This window comes from Camelina sativa, chromosome 12 (genome assembly GCF_030686135.1).
Source record: "Camelina sativa cultivar CO46 ecotype springtype chromosome 12, ASM3068613v1".
Classification (NCBI taxonomy): domain Eukaryota; kingdom Viridiplantae; phylum Streptophyta; class Magnoliopsida; order Brassicales; family Brassicaceae; genus Camelina; species Camelina sativa.
Genome location: NC_141891.1, coordinates 37,306,813 through 37,325,656, shown reverse-complemented (window position 1 = coordinate 37,325,656; position 18,844 = coordinate 37,306,813). Strand labels below are relative to the sequence as shown.

Below are 18,844 nucleotides of genomic sequence, written 5' to 3'. Positions count from 1 at the left end.
TAAAAATTTGCAGAATTTTATATATTAAGAATTATTTTAAACAACATATCAGGATTTGACATGTCATTCATTAACATTTTCTAAATTTCCAGAATTTTTTAGAAAAAGAAAAAATTTTGTAACATCTGCGAACCAATTTTTATGGTTTTGGTGTGGGTGTCGATCGACACCCTTGGTGTATCGATCGACACCATGATTTCCGGTTTGGTCCAGTTTGTTTTAATTGCTGTTTGGTTCGGTTTAGTTCAATTAAAATCCCTAAATCGTAATTATAAGTGTCTAAGACGAATTAAGGGTTTTGGGGAAGTCTCTTTTGGTCGCCGTTAAGTGAGAAAGAAGAGAGAAAGAAGAGAGAAAACGTTCTTTGATTCCTTCTGGGCTTGTTCTTGGTGATTTGGGAGAGATCTGAGGCTGAGGAAGTGATAGCTGTTGCTGGGAATGAAGGAGACACTACAAGAAAACACGCGATTTGCGATGGCAAGATTTGTCACTCTTCCCTCGCAAACTGGTGTTAGCGAGGGATTTGCGAGGATCGTCAATTTCTCGCTAATCGTGTGTCGCAAATTAATACACGTAACACTTCCCTCGCAAAATTTGCGACGAATATACGTCCGTCGCAAAACACTTGCAAATTGCGATGAAAAACATTCTTCGCATTTCTCTTGCAATAAATGTCCGTCGCAAAGCACTCGTAAATTGCGATGAACAACATTCCTCGCTTTCCTCTTGCAAAATATGTTCGACGTAAATCCCTCGCAGATTTGCTAGATTTTTGCGACGTTGTTTCCGTCGCAAAGTTTTAATAAGATTATAAACCCAGATATGTGTTTCGTCGCAAAATCCGTAGCAAATTAGTAATCATCGCAGATCCGTAGCATAAATTTGCTACGGAATTAAGAATTTTTTTCATTTTGATATTTATATTTTTCATTTTCAAATTTATATATTTATATTTTCACAATATTTTATAAGAAATAGAAATTATAATCAAAATATAAAATAAAATTCAAACATATTAGCCGAGACAATTTTTTGTTTCTAAACAAAAAATTAAGAAACAAAAAATTGTCTTAACAACAACATTAGAACCATGTCCAAAAAACAAAATCAACCTTAGAACTTAATATCAAATTGTCTTAAAAAGAGGGTGATAGAGAGGGAACCCCAGTTCCGGTTCTTGTATCTGTGCCAGTGGTTGTGCCTGTGCCTGTGCCTGTGCCTGTGCCGGTGTCGTCCCCTGTCTCTAGTGTTGCTGGAGGATTGGAGTCAACAAGCCTGCTTCCAAACTTAGCAGCAAACTCAGGATCCTTGCCGGCAAGGTAGTCAAAATATGCATCATACTAATACTTAACTAGTCCATCCCATACTTGAGGATCAATCCATCGCGGCCTTGCATCATCACCATTCTCCCTCCACTTTCCCTTCCACCGGCACACTTGATCACACATCCGCTCCTTCAACTTCTTGTCAAACTCATGTCTAACTCTACCGTTTATAGAACGGTCCCAGTTATATGTTTGCTTGTAAAAAGAAAACAAAATATATTAGTATTGATCCAAGCTACATAAGTTATATATCAACAATTAAACTAAACTAAACTATTACTTACCGCAAAAGTTTCATACCAACGATCTACGACCGCCTGTGGCATCTGTGACCAATTAGCATGAGGCTCTTTGAAATCTCTTTCAAAGATGCTGCGGACAGTGGCTGCAACCTTACCATCATCACAAAACCTAGGGATAACATAATTGTTTTGATGTAATTATTGATCCTAAAATTAAAAATTCAAATTTAAAATTGAAATAAGTTAATCATTCTCTTACCAGAGAGTTCCTGGTGGACGGTTTAGATTTAATCGTGTTAGATTTTGACGGTCAGGACTCTCGAGTAACTCCTCCAACGTCATACTGTTTAAACGTTGAGGCAAAGATGTAGGAGTGGCTGGAGATGAAGGTGTGGCTGCATCGGGAACAATCGTTTGAGATGCAGCAGCGGTTGGAGGCGTACGAATGGGTGGAGATGAAGCAGGTGCCGGAGGCCTATGCTGTGAGGTTGCATGTCGAGAACCTTGAACCCCCGATGACTACCCTCGAGAACCACCACTGCATGGACTTGGAGCATTAGTCTGCGAGAGGAATCATGTGTAGTCGTTCCCAGAAAACATCTACAAGAAAAAGAAAAGTATGAGATCAAATTCGAATAAATTAGGGTTCTAAATCAGTTTAGGGTTAAGGGTTCTAAATCGAATAAACATCTACAGATCGATTGAAAAAACCGTGAATCGAATAAAACAACACTTAAATTGAATGAAAAACCGTAAATCGATTGAAAATGAAACTATAGAAAAATGACTGTCAGATTTACCTTTGGAGAAGCCGAGTCGAGTCGAAGAAGAAGAAGATTGGAGGAAGAACTTAGGGAAAGAAGAAGGATTAACCAGAAAACGGCGAGAGGTTAAACGGAGAAGAAGGAAGAAGAAGAGAGACTTTAGGGTTTTGGATGCGGCGTGGTTTTGAGCTCGCTCAAACTAAGGGTTGCGGTGTATATATAAACTTTTTGACATCTCGCAATTCCGTAGCAAATATTGCGACGCCGTTGCAACGTTCCCTGCAAAAACGTCGCAATAGGAAACCCTAAATATTGCGACGGCTTTGCTAGAGTTCCTCTCAAATACGTTGCAATACAAAACCATATAATTGGAAAATTAAACCAACAAAAAACTAATTAATGTTTTGACCTTAACTAATTAATGTTTTTATTAATGTTTTTAAAACCAGCAAAATCTTGGGTCCAAGATTCAAGCTAATATTTAAAATGTTTAGAAATATTACAATTACTTAATATTGCGAGGCATTTGCGAGATGACCTTGCTAATCCATCGCAAGTTTGCGAGGGATTACCTACGACCCTCGGCAAAACCTCGCAAATACCTCGCAATATTTGTTGACCTCGCAACTACGTAGCAAAACCATCGTAAAACACAACAAAAACTTATGAAAAAAACACAACAAAACACCATTATAATTTACCTAGTGCCAAATATGATTCACTATCCTCATTAGAATCTACAAACTTCATTGGATAATATTATTTCACCAAGTTCTATAAACTTCATACCAAATGAATTCTCCTACTTCTACATTTATACATCATTGGATAGTAATCTACCTAGTTCTACAAAATAAAACTTCTTTGGATATCCTTATTATAAAGTTCAAGCTTCATTATCCACATTAGAATCTACAAACTTCTTTGTATTACTTTAATAGTAGAACTACAAACAATTAAAGAAGAAGATATAAAAAATAAATTTAAATATACATAAACAATTCTGCGAGGCATTTGCGATGAACCATAGCAAAAATCTTGCAAATTCGTCGCAAACTTTAAAAACGTCGCAATTACGTAGTAAATTGCGAGGAGTTTGCGAGGCAACCCTTCTAAAGCGTCATAATTTTGACGCAATTCCGTCGCAAAAGAGCAATATCTTGATAAAAAAAAACAACAAAAACTACAATAATTATTTAATCAGATTCATTGTCTGAATTACTAGAAAGTACATCATCATCATTAGAATCATCTCCATCATCAGACTCTTCGAATTCGTCTAATTCACCCTCTTCTTCAGAGACATCACCAACATCTTCTATTGGTAATTTCTCATCTCTTGTAAGATGTAACTCGACCCTTGCGCATATTTCCGCCAAATCCAACCTAGATCTCCTGCTATCTTTTGTTTTACCCTGCACATTCAGAAGCGTAACGATGAAATTATCGAAAAAGTTTTTCTCGATGTGCATCACGTCAAGGTTGTGCCGCAATAGAAGATCTTTCCAATATGGAAGCTCCCAAAAAATACTCTGCTTGTGCCAATTGTGAGCGGTCCCATATCCATCCGGCATGTTTGCTGGTGTGTGATAGTTACCCCCACGTTTACATGTTTCTTGAGCACCATAGTAATCGATCTGTTTAAACAAATCATTGCCAGAGGCGTAAGTTGGTGGGGGAATACGCACAACTTTATTCTTTCTAAACAACTTCTTGTTCCTCCGGTACGGATGATGCAAGGGAAGAAATCGACGATGGCAATCAAACCAACAAGGTTTTCGCCCATACTTTAACTGAAATGCCTCTGTACCATCCATACAATAAGGACATGATAATCTTCCATGTGTGGTCCACCCAGATAACATTCCGTATGCGGGGAAGTCACTAATCGTCCACATTAGCACTGCCCGCATATTGAAATTCTGTTTTCTTGAGGAATCATATGTCTGAACACCTTCATACCACAATTGCTTAAGCTCATGAATCAGAGGTTGCAAGAAGATATCTAGAGCTCGCTTCGGATGCTTAGGAACTGGTACCAAAATACTCAAGAACAGAAATCTGCTTTGCATACACATATCTGGAGGAAGATTTTATGGTGTCAATATAACAGGCCATAAAGAATACTGCCTCCCTGACATACCAAATGGACTAAAACCATTGTACACAACCCAAGATAAATATTCCTACACTCTTGAGCAAAGTCAGGATATACCGATTGAAAATGTTTCCACGCTTTTGCATCAGATGGGTGTGTAATCTCTCCTTCGTGTGTAGAATGTTCTGCATGCCATCTCATTGCCGCTGCAGTCCGTTTTGATTGGTATAGGCGTTTCAATCTATCACCAACAGGCAAGTACCACATACGTTTATATGGCACTCGTGTCCTTCCTTCAGTAGGCTGATATCTCGGCTTCCCGCAAAACCGACATTCCTGCAGCTTAGCATCATCTTTCCAAAAAATCATGCAATAGTCAATGCACACATCAATCATTTCAGATGGTAATCCAAGACTCGCAACCAACTTCTGTATTTCATAGTAGTTCTCAGCCGATACATTATCAGGTGGCAAATACTCTTTAATGAGTTCAGCCCAAGAATCCATGCAAATCTCACTTAAGTTATTATCAGCTTTAATTGTCATCATCCTAGATGCCAATGATAACTTAGAATGCCCTTCTCTACATCCATCGTAGATATGTTGATTTGCAGCATCTAACATATCATAAAAACGTTGTGCATCTACATTGGGTTCTTCCATATTATTCTCAGGAAATGCAGCAGTAGTTTCATGAAATGCATCATTAACCATATGATGAAATCTATTTTCTTCATTATACCCATAAAAACCAAATTGATCAGATTCTTGATGCCCATCCATGACGGAACCATACATAGTAATTTGGCATAAATCCTCTATTATAAAGATGCTTCTTCACTAGATTAAATTCCAAATAATTAATGTTCTTGCACCTAGGACATGGACAAAATATTGTACCGTTTTCACGAGCAAAGTCTTGGTTGGTCGCCTGGTACATGAAACCGCGCAAGCCATCACAAAACTCTTTCGTCACATCACCGGTGTTTGGGTCTCTATGATTGTACATCCACCGTCGTATTGTATATATCTCGTGCTCTCCACCTCCAAACATTATTTTCTCTAGAATTTTTCTGTAGCCTTTTTTTTTATCACAAAATTTTTTTTTTGACAATTTTTTTTCTCTCTTTTTCTTTCTTTTGCTCTCAGATTTTTTTTTTCTCTCTCCCACCAGTTTTTTTTTCTTATTGCTTTGTGTTGTGGTTTCCATGTCTCACGGACTGGCTATTTATAGGCTTTCTAAAATTATCTGCTACGGATTTGCGAGGGAATTTGCGACGGATTTGCGACAGGTTGTTTTTAGATATTTATTTCTTGCTACAAATTTGCGAGGCAGTGTCCTTTTTGCCGACAAAACAGATACACTCGGGGAAAACGTGCTTGCCGACATCTAGTCCCTCGTAAATTCCTCGCAAATTTGCTACGGCAATCTTATCGCTAATTCGTCGTAAATTTGTTAGGGAATTGCGTGTCATTTGCGAGGAATTTACTTATCCTCGCAATGGTGTCTTAGTTCCGTCGCAAATTTGCGAGGGAAATGTCTGTCGCTAATTTTGCGAGGAATTAACGACAACGTGTTTCGAGTAGCAAAATACTCGCAAATCCATAGCAAATTTGCGACGACGTTTCTCCGTCGCAAATCGCGTGTTTTCTTGTAGTGAGAAGCTTCTGGAGGTGTTGATTCCAACGTTTCTCAATCCAATCTTCCTGTTTTTGAGGTGAGTGCTTGACCATGGTTGATCTAAGCATGAGATCTCTTTTGTTTGGGTGTTTTCTTGTTGTTTGTGTTGTTTGCTTGCTTGGGTTCGTTGTTTTCGTGATTCCCAGTGATTTCTGAGGTGTTTGGGTGAGTTTGAGACAGTTTCGAGATGGATTGAAATGGAATTTCAACGTTCGTGTTCGCGCAGATCGTGTCTGCAGAAGTGGCATCGATCGACACCTTAGTAAGTAGCATCGGTTGACACCTCTTTGGTGGAGCATCGATCGACACCTTTCAGTATCGGTCGACACCGGTTTTTGTGGCATCGATCGGCACCTCTCTTGTAGCATCGGTCGACATCAGTCTCATCCGAGACTTGTTTTCCTGGTTTAATGTATTGCTTGTGTTTTGTTTGCTTGCTTAAACATGAGGGTCTCATATGCTTGTGTGTATAACCTAGTAGATGGGAGGACGGCCTCACTAAGTATTTATGATAATACTTACGCATCTCAATTGTTGTTTGTGGTGTGCAGGTAAAGGAAAAGTGTGATCGTGGAATCAAAGGCAATGAAGAGGAGGATGTTCTAGAGGCTTGATTGATTGTGTTCTAGCTATTGTTAGGTTGCTAGTATTGAGTTGATAGAGCATTGTAGGATGTTGGAACCTTGCTATTTTATTGTTGGTTTGGATTATTGCATTATTGATTATTGGTTTATTTATGTTGGAATTTTATTGGATTAATGGAATGGTTTCTTTGGTTATCCGCTATTGTTGATTGTTGCTAGAATGTTAGTGGGTATGAGACCACTAGTGAATTATATGTTAAAAAAAAAAAAAAAAAAGGTTGTTTCAATTTTAAATTTATGGAAATAAAAAAAAAACTATGTACAATATTCCACATTGGCTAGAAAATTTTTAGACAATGGTTCAAACGAGCATAAATAAGATTAATATGCTTTCAACAACGAATGAGTAGGAAAGCTTTATTTATCAGGCGTCCAAGTTTAAAAGTTTTATTCGGTTTGATCCGGTTTTTTATTTGATCAAACTAAAACTTTACAAAGTTTCAAAAAAATATTATAAGATTTAATTTTTTAAAAATTTTAAATATTATAAATATTGAAAATTTTAAAAGCCCTTAGCTTTTAAATTTTTTTAAATATTATAATTTTAAATTTTTAATAGTTTAAAATATTATAAATATTGAAACTTTTTAAAAGGTTCAAATATTATATTCGAACCTTTTAAAAGTTTAAAATATTATAAATATTGAAACTTCTAAAAGTTTTAGCTTTAAAAAGGTTTCAAAATATTATAATTTTTAAATTTTTAAAATTTCTTAACATTTAAAAGGTTTTTAAAACCTAAGCTTTAAAACAACCAATAGGGATTCAACATGTCATTAATTAACATTTTTAGAAATTTGCAGAATTTTATATATTAAGAATTATTTTAAACAACCTATCAGGATTTGACATGTCATTCATTAACATTTTCTAAATTTCCAGAACTTTTTAGAAAAAGGAAAATTTTAAATTTATGGAAATAAAAAAACTATGTACAATATCCTACATTGGCTAGAAAATTTTTAGACAATATTTCAAACCAGTATAAATAAGATTAACAACTAATAAGCAGGAAAAATCATCCAAGTTAAAAAGTTTTATTCGGTTTGATCCTGTTTTTTATTTGATCAAACTAAAACTTTAAAAAGTTTCAAAAATATATTAAAAAAATTTAAATATTATAAATATTGAAAATTTTAGAAGCTAAGAGCTTTTAAAAAGTTTTAAAATATTATAATTTTAAAATTTTAATAGTTTAAAATAGTATAAATATTGAAACTTTTTAAAAGGTTCAAATATTATATCCGAACCTTTTAAAAGATTAAAATATTATAAATATTGAAACTTCTAAAAGTTTTAGCTTTAAAAAGGTTTCAAAATATTTTTATTTGCTTGATTTATGCTTATTTATCAGGTTTCCAAATTTAAAAGTTATTTGATTTATTTTAGCAAATTAAATTTTGTAAAGGTTTAAATATTCTTTATAGAATGTTTAGAAATATTATAAATACCTCCATAAAAATGTTAAAATATTATAACTATTTAAACTCTATAAAAAGTAAAAGTGTCATTAATATTTAACTCTAAAAAAATGTTACAGATAATTAAACTAAATCTAAAGTTTGAAATGTTTTAAATATTTAATCTCTTTTAAAAATTTAAAAGTTTAAGAATTACTAAATATTATATATCAAATTTTTTAATATCTTGAAAATATCATACTTATCTCCGTTTGTGTTTTATATCTCTGATGAGCTGTAAAACATGTTTTTGTGTATGACTTTATAGATGATTTGATACTTTTGCAGTAAAAGTTTTATTTTTAAGTCTAAGAAAGAAGGATTGACGTCGCAAGACCCTGATTTGATGTTATTTGAGTTTAAAGAAGAATGATCGACGAAAAGCACAAATATTGTTTTTACTATACATGAGTTCATATTACTTTCTCTGCAAGTAAAGATTTTGGTTTGAGAAATATATGGATGAAATTAACAATAACGACTATGCTGGTTTTTATGAATTGCACAATTTTTATGAGAAAAAATGATTTTGGTCTTGGAGTTTGATGGATTAACAAGTTGTGTGGTAGTCTAAAAAAAAGATTTTTTCAGTGAAAGAATGTGAAAAAGTTGACGAGGAAGCACAAGAAGAAGAGTATAACAAAGAACTGGACGGTAAAAGTAATGATGACAATTACCATAAAATTTGACAATGAAAATGACAAGAAAGAATATGAAGAATAAGAAAACATTAAATAAAAAACACGAAAACATAGGTGATAACGATCAATTAAATATGAAAAAGGAGATAATATTATAATTATAAAATTGTTTCATTTTTCTGGTGGCCAAAGAAATGGTTTAAGATATGTGAGGTCACCAGTTTGATCCGCCTCGCCTGGACGTCGAGTTAGATTCATGATTTTTTTATCAGATTTGATTTTAAAACACAGCTGATTTTTATATTTTTAAAAATTGTGTATATGAAATTTAATTTTTTCCTTAATAGTAATTTAAAGTTTTGTGTAAAATAATATTCATTACCGTCATCAATCATATATAATTTTTATCAAAATAAATCAAATAAACCCATGCGTAGCGTGGGTTCAAAACCTAGGCCCTGATTGGTACAAGACTTTTAAGACTTTAAAAAAAATTAAAGCCTTGAAAGCCATTTATTTGCCAATCAAACTTTTTTGACTTTAATTTTTTTTAAAGCTTTGTAAGTCACTTTTTTTTTTCTTTCCTTGTTTTCTCAAAATTTTAAAAGCGTCAAAACCAGGCTTTAAAATTAAAAAAATATAAAACTTTATTTTTTTCTCCCCCATTATACTTAAAAGCTTTCCAAAAGTTTATATATAAATTTTACATAAATTATTTTTACACATTAATTATTCTTATTTTTTTCTCCTTCTTTTAAGATCCATTTTAATAATAATTATTTTTATTTTCATTATCATCATTTCAATATATTTTAATAATAAAAGTAACAGCTTCAGCTTTAAAAGTATTTGTTACCAATCAAATTTTAACGGTTAAAGTTTCTACAGTTAAAGCATCTACAGCTAAATTCTCTATAGCTAAAATTTTAAATTTAAAGTCTTTACAGCCATAAGTAACAGCCGTTACCAATCGGGGCCCTAGTATAAATAAAAAAAATCGAGCAAGGGTCCAAATCTAGTATAGCGTAAAACACTAAACAAAAAGTAATTGTTGACAAAAAAAAATAATTAAAGGGCCTAATACAAACAAGCCCATTTGATAAGCCCAACACAAATGAAATCCGCCGACATCTAACGTTCCACGGTAACGTTACCGGAAATTATTCACATCGATTAACGACCGTTAGTTCCACGCCAAATATGTTAAATCTGCTACAAAAAAAAAAAAAACAATTGATCGTCAAAAAAAAAAAACAATTTGATTTTCCACCGTGGACAGAGTCACCTACTCGAGGCCCGGATCCGAATCCATCCAACGGACTGGATTGAGATTCTCAAATCAACGGATGAGATTGAATCTGACGTACACGCTCTCTTATTTGTCACTGTCTCACACACAGACAGACACACTCTCTTCGATTCTTTCAAAAAACAAGTAAACGAATTAGGGTTTTTTTTTCTTTTCTTTTTCTCTCGGAGGTTTCTAGAATCAACAACAATGGTGGAAGACCACAAGCACGAGGAATCGATCTTGGAGAAGATTGTTGAGAAGATCCATGGCCATGGTGACTCCTCTTCTCTTTCCGATTCCGATGACGATAAGAAATCTACATCGTCTTCGTCGTCGTCCTTCAAGTCAAAGATCTACCGACTTTTCGGAAGGGAGAAACCTGTTCATAAGGTTCTCGGTGGTGGAAAACGTATGGATCTATCTCTATATCTTCGAATTTAACTCTGTTTTTTACTCGATTTAGTATAATATATAGTGATTTAGCTCGATTGAGTAGTTTATATAGCGATTTAGCTCGATCTAGTATCTTATACTTAGAGATTTTGCTCGATTTAGTATCTTATACATAGCGATTTTGCTCGATTGAGTAGTTTACTAGTGATTCAGCTCGATTGAGTAGTGATTTGCTCTTATATGAAGCTGATATTGAACTCTGTTTTTGCTCGATTTAGTATCTTATACAGTTGTTTTGCTCAAGTTTACATAGTGATTTCGCTCGATTGAGTATCTCATATAGTGATTTTGGTAGCTGAGTAGTTTACATAGTGATTTTGCTCTTTATATGAAAAGCTGAAATTGAGTTTGTGTATGTAATCTTTGTACTTCATTATCTTGTTTGGTGGAACATATGCTTAACGCTTGTGAAAAAATCTTTGCTAAATCTGGATTCATTGTTTGCTGCATGTAGCTGCTGATATATTCCTTTGGAGGAACAAGAAGGTATCTGGTGGAGTCTTTGGTGCTATAACTGCGTCTTGGGTACTATTCGAGTTAATCGAATACCATTTCCTCACTTTTCTCTGTCACTTTGCCATGGCTGCTCTCGCAGCATTGTTCTTGTGGTCTAATGCTTGTACCTTTATCCACAAGTAAGTTTTTGAAAAACATCCTTGGTGTATGAGATAACGATGCATCAACAACTGCTTGATTAACTGTTTATACATTCTCAGGTCAACTCCTCACATCCCGGAAGTTCACATCCCTGAGGATCCTGTCCTTCAACTTGTTTCTGGATTAAGGATTGAAATCAATCGTGGCTTTACCGTTCTTAGGAACATTGCTTCAGGAAGAGATCTCAAGAAATTTATCTTGGTATCTATTTTTCATGTTATCTACCTCGATGCAAAACGGTTTCTTTTTCCTTTTTCTTATGTTCCTAGTAAATGCTAACACCTACTTGCACATCTTTTAGGTAATTGCTGGCTTGTGGGTATTGTCCATAATTGGCAGTTGCTGCAACTTCTTGACATTGTTCTATATTGGTAATGATTCATATGCATCTTATTGCTTTCAATCTGACAGGAATCACACTTCCATAGCTTGATAATTAGCCTCTTTTTTTTTGCTTCCAGCTACTGTTCTTCTCTTCACCATTCCTGTGGTTTACGAAAAGTATGAGGACAAAGTCGATGCCTTTGGCGAGAAGGCTATGAAGGAGATCAAGAAGCAATATGCAGTACTCGATGAGAAGGTTTTCAGTAAAGTCTTGAGCAAGATTCCAAGAGGAGCTCTGAACAAGAAGAAGGATTAAGGAATCTAAGTTACTCTCATTGGAATCGTAGTAATGGTTCAAAACATGTTTTGTTAGAAGCTGTTGGTTGATAAACCCTTTTGGTCGGCGGTCTCTTGTTATTATTATTATGTTCATTATATATTTGGGGTTTTTAACCAAAAATATTTAGAGTATGAGAGAACAGATGGATGTTAATTAATTATTGTTGTTGGCTATTTGTGTTTGCTTCATTTCTAATCCTTCTTCAATATTGCATCCTATCTGAAAATTAGTCCAACAAAAAATAAAACTAAAAGCCTTTTCATGAGTTCTTACTTTACCTCATGAGAAGAACTGTTTCTCTTCTGCTCAGCCTCCTTTCCTTCTTCTGAAGTAAAGCCCGATCAGGCATTATTAATTACATTGCCTTGCTTGGAGATAGCAGAAGGAGAAACTTTAATTTTCTGGTATTGCTTCCTAGTTCCTCCTACTCTATAACTTCTTCTAGTTGAGCGCCCTTTTCACCCCATCATCCCTAACAAGTCTCTCCAGCCGTGTCCACTAAAACCTCTTCCCCATCATAAGAATGTAATTTTGGTTAATAATATTTACTTTAAAGAAAGGCATTGTTGATTACCTTGAGCTAATATGGATCTAACTTTGTAAATCACATAAACAAACACACACAAATGATCATACAAAAAGTTAAGTTTATACTATGTGACTTTTGTTTTCATAATAGAATAAGACTTTTGCTTCTCCGATTTCCAATGCTACTAGTTGTTGGATGCATTTCAATTTTGGAATAACATGAGTTCGTATCGAGTTTGAGTTAGTCTAATTAATGGTTTCTTGCTTTGAGAAAACAAAAAGTATAAATAACTTACTCCGTCTATATCAAAAATTGATTTTATAGAGTTTTCACACAAATTTTAGAAAATGCTTAGTAATAAATGCACTATTTAAATATTATCAATTAATGATTCTTGGATATAGTTTGTTAACAACATTAATTGATATAGTTTTACAGAAAATTAATCTTTTTGACAGAAAATAAATCTTTATTATAGTAATACATAACGAATTAACTAATCGCAGAATGTATGTGCAAAAACTCGATCATAACTATTAACAAGTGCACAAACACAAAGATCTTTTACTAGTAGGTTTTATTATGCAAATATATATGGTTAATAGTATAGATAACTGTCAATAGTCAGGATGGCCGAGTGGTCTAAGGCGCCAGACTCAAGTTCTGGTCCTCGTAAGAGGGCGTGGGTTCAAACCCCACTTCTGACAAATGTTTTTTTTTGTCCATTTAGGTATTTTTAAAAGGACAGTAATCTCTAATACCCCTATTCATCAAAACAATTTCTCAAAAACCCCTCAATGGTAAAAAGACAATATTACCTTTAATGAAGATTGTTAAAGGTTAAATATAATTAAATCGGTAAATGTTCAACGAAAAACACAATAGCTCAGTGGTTGCAAGTTCCATGCGCACCCGCGCGCCCAGAGTTCGAATCCTACTATGCGAGGTACAACTAGGGTGCGATGGGTACAACTGGAGGTACAACTAAGGGATATCCAGTTTAAGGGATATCCAGTACAACTGGATGTAGTTGTACGTTCAATTTTCTTTTCAAAATTGTTAGAGGGTAGTTTCGTCATTTCATTAAAGAAGGGGTAGTGAGAATAAGTGGAAGTGATGTAGAAAAGAATTTCTGGTATAGGGGCACCAGAGAATTAAATCCATTTTTAAAACTAATCGAAAGAACCCAATGAAATATTTTATCTCCATTTCAAACCTCACTTTTGACAAATGTTTTTTTTGTCCATTTAGGTAATTTTTTAACTAATCGAAAGAAACCAATGAAATTTATCTCCATTTATATTGGAATTTTTAATATCTTACTATTATTAATTTAATACTGTTGGATTATATGTATGTTTAGGTTTGATTTAGTTTAATAGATAAGAAAATATATTTGTCAAAAGAAAAAAAAAAAGATAAGAAAATATATTTTTTTTTACTCCATATTTGATTTATTTTTTTAAAGTTACAACACTTTATAATAATATCAAATTATATATATGCATTAAAAAATTAATTAAAAACAGACGATTTATTATTTCAACATGAACCTAATATCAACAACAAATTTAACCATTTGTTCATCTTTTTTTTCTTTCCTTACTTTTTTTGGGTCAGCCAATCATTATTTTTTTATTAAAAGCAAAACCCAATCCAGTAATGAAACAGTGAGAACAAAGTCCGGGTCATTCGATTAAAACCGTACTCGTTAACCAACTATTTCGCTACCTATGGTAAACCATTCCCTGAACCGAACCGAACCGTTCTTTATTAACCACTGATTTATTCAGAGTCTCTATCCGTTGAAGCCACCAAGTCCGCCGCAGCCAAATCCGGAGCTGCTCCGGCGCCGTTGTATTGCTGAATCACCAAAACCGAAGCTCTCGTCGATGATTCCGGCGAAATCAACAAACTTCCGATAGGTCCAAGCTCTGGACACTCACTGTTCTCCCTAATCGCCAACGCAATCTCGCCACCTGGCACTCGACCAACCAGAAACAGATTGCTCCGCCGTACTTCCTCAATCGCCGATCTAACATCCACGGCGGCGTTTTCAACCCTTCTCTCCACGAACTTGATCGATTCATCCACCGAAGACTTCTTCCTAATCTCAGACATAATCTCCTCATCCCATTTCAGATTCTTCTCGTTGTTACCGTTGTCACCCACTTCCACATTAACAACCTCTCCGACGCTCTCCGGCGCTACCACAAATCTGAAAACAGTTAAAACGATTCCAGGATGCTCCGCCATACGTAACCCATAAGCCAAGGCTTCACGGTCATCACGACCACCGAAGAAGAGAACAACAACAGAGTAAGAAACGTCTTGAGCTGAGACTTGACTTGAGCCACCGAGTCCACGGTCAACGAATATACCAACTGAGCAAGGAGCTTCAAGCAAAACTCTCCTGTTCACCCAACGGTAATCTCCACGTGTAGTCTCTAACGAACCATCGAGCTGCTGATGCTTGTGAAACGGAAGAATCACAATGGCTGCTCTTTTTCTTGCAGCTGTTGTGCAGATGTCTTCGTGAATATCAGACATCGATGAGATTGCTGTCATTGGTCGGACATTGACTCTGCTCAGCTGTTGAAATGCTTGGAAAGCAACTACTACTTGGTCTGCGTCTGCATTGACTCCTCTTCGGTTCCAAAACGGCATTCCGTTTTTGCGGACTTTGTGAACCATTAGAATAGCTGAAGATCTCTCTGATAGTTCTCTTAAGTGGAGAGCGTAAACGCAGAGTCCTTTGCCTTTCTCGATGCCTCTTGATGCTTCCAAGAGGTTTATTATTGAAGGAATGCTTCCGGCTCCGTGGAAACATGTGAGGATACGAAGCTGTGTGTTTGTGTTCTCTCGTTCTACTGTCCTGTTTTTGTATTCTCCTTCTTTCTTGGCTCTTCTTGCTGGTTTGTAGACTGCCATTACGACTGGTGTGGTGATGAAGGTTGTGAAGAGAGCCATTAGAACCATTATGGCAAATGTCTGATCATTGAGAACCTGTAAGGAAAACATCAGCAGAGAGATTATTTAAAGTTATAATCTTTGGACCTTTCTTGACGCACACAATTGTTATAAGATTGGAATAAAGTTTGTACCTTTCGATCTTTTCCAATGTTGAGGACGATGAGTTCGACCAATCCTTTAGTGTTCATGAGGAATCCTAATGTGATAGCTTCTCGCATAGGTATCTTGAAGGCGAGGGAAACACCGAGAGTGCCAACAATCTTACCGAAACAAGCAGTGAAAGTGACTAAAACCAGAAGACCCCAAGATTGAGCTCCTTGAATTGTTGCCACGTTAGTTTTTAGACCACTTGCTACAAAATAAAGCGGCAAGAAGAGACCTGAGACAAGATCCTCCACCTTCTCGACGAGTGCACCAGCGAAAGGTCCTTCCTTTGGGATCAAAACACCAACCACAAAAGCACCAAACATAGAATGGATACCAATGGCATCAGTAATGAATCCACAAACAAGAACCACAGCCAAAGTGGCGCAGATGTATGTTTCTTCAATGGGTTCTCCCTCGTGGCACCTCCGGGCAATCCATCTAAAGATTGGTGGAATGATGAAAGCAGCACCAACGACAAAAGCACATCCAGCAAGGAAAACCCAGAGAGATACAAGGGGAGATGTATTGGATCCAGAGAGAGCAATGGCAAGAGCAAGAAGAATCCAAGCTGCCACGTCGTTAACAGCAGCAGCTGACATTGCAAGCCGTCCTATTTCAGTGGTTAGAAGCTTAAGCTCAGCTAAGATACGAGCCAACACAGGGAATGCAGTGATGGAGAGCGCCACACCCATGAAAACTAGAAACGCAGTACTATCTACTCCTTTGGAGATTGTTGCTTTCAAAACGAATGAAGAACCAATGCCAAGAGCAAACGGGAGAGAGATTCCAGCCATGGCAATTCCCAAAGCCTTTTTCCCTGTGTGACGAAGAGCTTTGGTGTCAATCTCTAGTCCGGCAAGGAACAGGAAGAAGAGAAGGCCAAGATTAGCCAGAGTTTCTAGAACAGTTAAGCTTTTCTTTGGGAACACAGCATCAAGAAAGACCTTTGAACGGCCAAGAAGAGACGGTCCAAGCATAATCCCACCCTGCATAATCATCAACAGACCACTAAATCACTCACCTAATTCATAGGAATTGACGACAAGAGAGATGAAAAAGAAAAAAAAAGCTTACAATAACTTCAGCAATAACACGAGGCTGTCTCAGGGGTCTTAAAAGGTAAGCAAGAAGACGAGTGAGAACAATAACAATGACGATCTGAAGAATCGCAAGAGGTAACGCAAAGTCTATTGGGTTATCTCCTTGGAAAACACCATTAGAGGTTGCTTTCATCGGAGCAGGACAAGCTTTTGTAGAATTTGTAGTAGCCATTCTTCAACTTGTTTCTTCAAAAACCCTGCAAGAGAAAAATAAAGCTTCGATCTTTATAGATTTTTAGATACACTTGGAATCCAATTAAAAAAAAAAACAGAATAAAAATCAAAATGGAATTATCCTAATAGAATTAGAAATAGCTAAAACAAAATCATAACAGATTTTATTTTCAATTACAGATTCTCGAAAAAAAGATTAAATTTTTTGATACATGCATATAGAGTTGCACCAAGACAGAAACAGAGAACGGGAAAATTAGATTCCTTAATTACACAGCATTCTCGAGGAAATTATCTCGAAATTAGCAGGTCAAAAGCCATCATTTATATCTGTAAAAATCTAGGCATTGTGAAGAGATTAAACGAGAGAGTGAGAGTACCTGAAGAAATTAGCTGATCTCACTAGACGAAGGTAGTAGTCGGACTTGAAATAGCTATGCTTTGGAATGAGCCGACATGTGAAAAGATCAACGAGAGAGGAGGATGATTCGTGGAAATTGCGGAGGCGGAGAAGGCGACAAAAACAACACAAGGAAAAAAAGTGTACAGAGAGAAGTTGGATCTGATATTGACTTGAAGATTACGACTTAAATAGAGAGAGAGAGCTTGTGATGATGTGAGCAGTAGTGTCTTTAGTTTACAACCCAACAAACCATCTCTCCCTATCTCCTAGTCGTCCATTTTTTTCAGGTCCCTCTCTCTCTTTTGGATACTTAATGCTTAGTCACCACTTTACAAGTTTATTATCTCATCATAACTTTATAAATGATATATATGTTGGTGCACCCAAAAATATACTTTATAATGATGTTTGCAATTTTCATATGGGAGTTCAATTTGTTTTTTTTTTTAGTTTTTTTTTTTAGTGTTTTGTTTAACGAAACTAGCTGAAAAGGAGGCACCGAAAAGGAAAAGATGTATCTGATAAAGTCCACTTTTGTTTCCCATTCCATCCAATTTAATACCTTTTTAATGGATTATATACAGTATAAGAAACTTATTATACTGTATTTTCACAAAATTATAAAACTAGATACTTTCAAATAAAATACAAAAGAAAATAAAATGATAGTAGTTTTTTAGCAAATCATAAGTCCACCAAAAATAGACATAAATACCCAGTGCCGGACCTGACCCCATTGACATGAAACATTGCAATGGGACCTCACATTTTTTGAAAAAAAAATTGGTTACAATGAGGTCTCCAAATACTAAAAAATGTTAATTTTCAGAAATTTTAAGGGTTGGTTACAGTTTTTTTAGGATATTTTCTATCTATACTTGTAAAAATAGGTGTTTAGTTTAACTGAATTTTGTTTTTAGTCTATAGTTTTTATAATTTGTATGGGCCCCCAAATACTTTGGTCCGGCACTGTAAATACCATTACACCAAAGATAAAATCTTGTTTCCTATAAATATAAAGATTTGGCTAATTGACCGATCAGTTGTAACTCAATCTTAACAGAAAAAAAATACAAAAGAAAATTAGGACATATAGATTATATCGTGCACATTTGATAATATTGGTCTATGCCAAAAGAAAAAAATGTGATATTTGCTATTTGGTCTCTCATCTCTAGATGTAGAATCCGACTCGTTCTAATTCACAAATAAATTAAACTGAAATCATAGTTTTTGTGGATAAAACACTAAATCAAATAAAATAATGAATCTAAAGATATAAAAAAAATAAACGTTAACTTTACTAATCATCTTTATAATAAAACGGAAGTACACAACATTGTTTTGGTAGATTTTATAATTTTAATAAATGGTTATAAATAGGTTATAAATTAATCCATGTATTAATTGTAACAAATAAAACCGAAAATCTTAAACGGGTTATTCCAAATTGAGTTCATGGATATTCCAAACTTTATTTTTGGAAGATCACGTGTATGGTTCCAAATATCTAGAATCACAATATTACCAATTAATTTTCCACATATTTTATTGATAAACCACATCAATAAAAAAATTATTAAAGAAAATATACTCTC

General features: G+C 35.0%; 2 protein-coding genes, 1 non-coding gene and 1 pseudogene across 3 annotated transcripts; 2 read left to right on the top strand and 2 right to left on the bottom strand.

Moving 5' to 3' along the window:
- Positions 1 to 3,527: 3,527 nt before the first annotated feature.
- On the bottom strand, positions 3,528 to 5,483 carry LOC147933244 (uncharacterized; annotated as a pseudogene).
- A 4,610-nt stretch (positions 5,484 to 10,093) lies between these two features.
- LOC104730270 (reticulon-like protein B4) lies at positions 10,094 to 12,093 on the top strand. Its single transcript, XM_010449417.3, has 5 exons — positions 10,094 to 10,555; positions 11,054 to 11,234; positions 11,316 to 11,457; positions 11,558 to 11,627; positions 11,718 to 12,093. Exons 1-5 carry the CDS (start codon positions 10,354 to 10,356, stop codon positions 11,894 to 11,896), a joined length of 774 nt encoding a protein of 257 aa, XP_010447719.1. The 5' UTR covers positions 10,094 to 10,353; the 3' UTR covers positions 11,897 to 12,093.
- A 979-nt stretch (positions 12,094 to 13,072) lies between these two features.
- TRNAL-CAA (transfer RNA leucine (anticodon CAA)) lies at positions 13,073 to 13,156 on the top strand. Its single transcript has one exon. It is a non-coding gene; the product is annotated as a tRNA-Leu (tRNA).
- Positions 13,157 to 13,964: 808 nt separating this feature from the next.
- On the bottom strand, positions 13,965 to 17,579 carry LOC104730278 (cation/H(+) antiporter 18-like). The gene is made up of 4 exons (XM_010449428.3): positions 17,224 to 17,579; positions 16,644 to 16,866; positions 15,554 to 16,555; positions 13,965 to 15,455 (listed from the first exon to the last, which is right to left on the bottom strand). Exons 2-4 carry the CDS (start codon positions 16,839 to 16,841, stop codon positions 14,235 to 14,237), a joined length of 2,421 nt encoding a protein of 806 aa, XP_010447730.2. The 5' UTR covers positions 16,842 to 16,866; positions 17,224 to 17,579; the 3' UTR covers positions 13,965 to 14,234.
- Between the last annotated feature and the right edge of the window lie 1,265 nt (positions 17,580 to 18,844).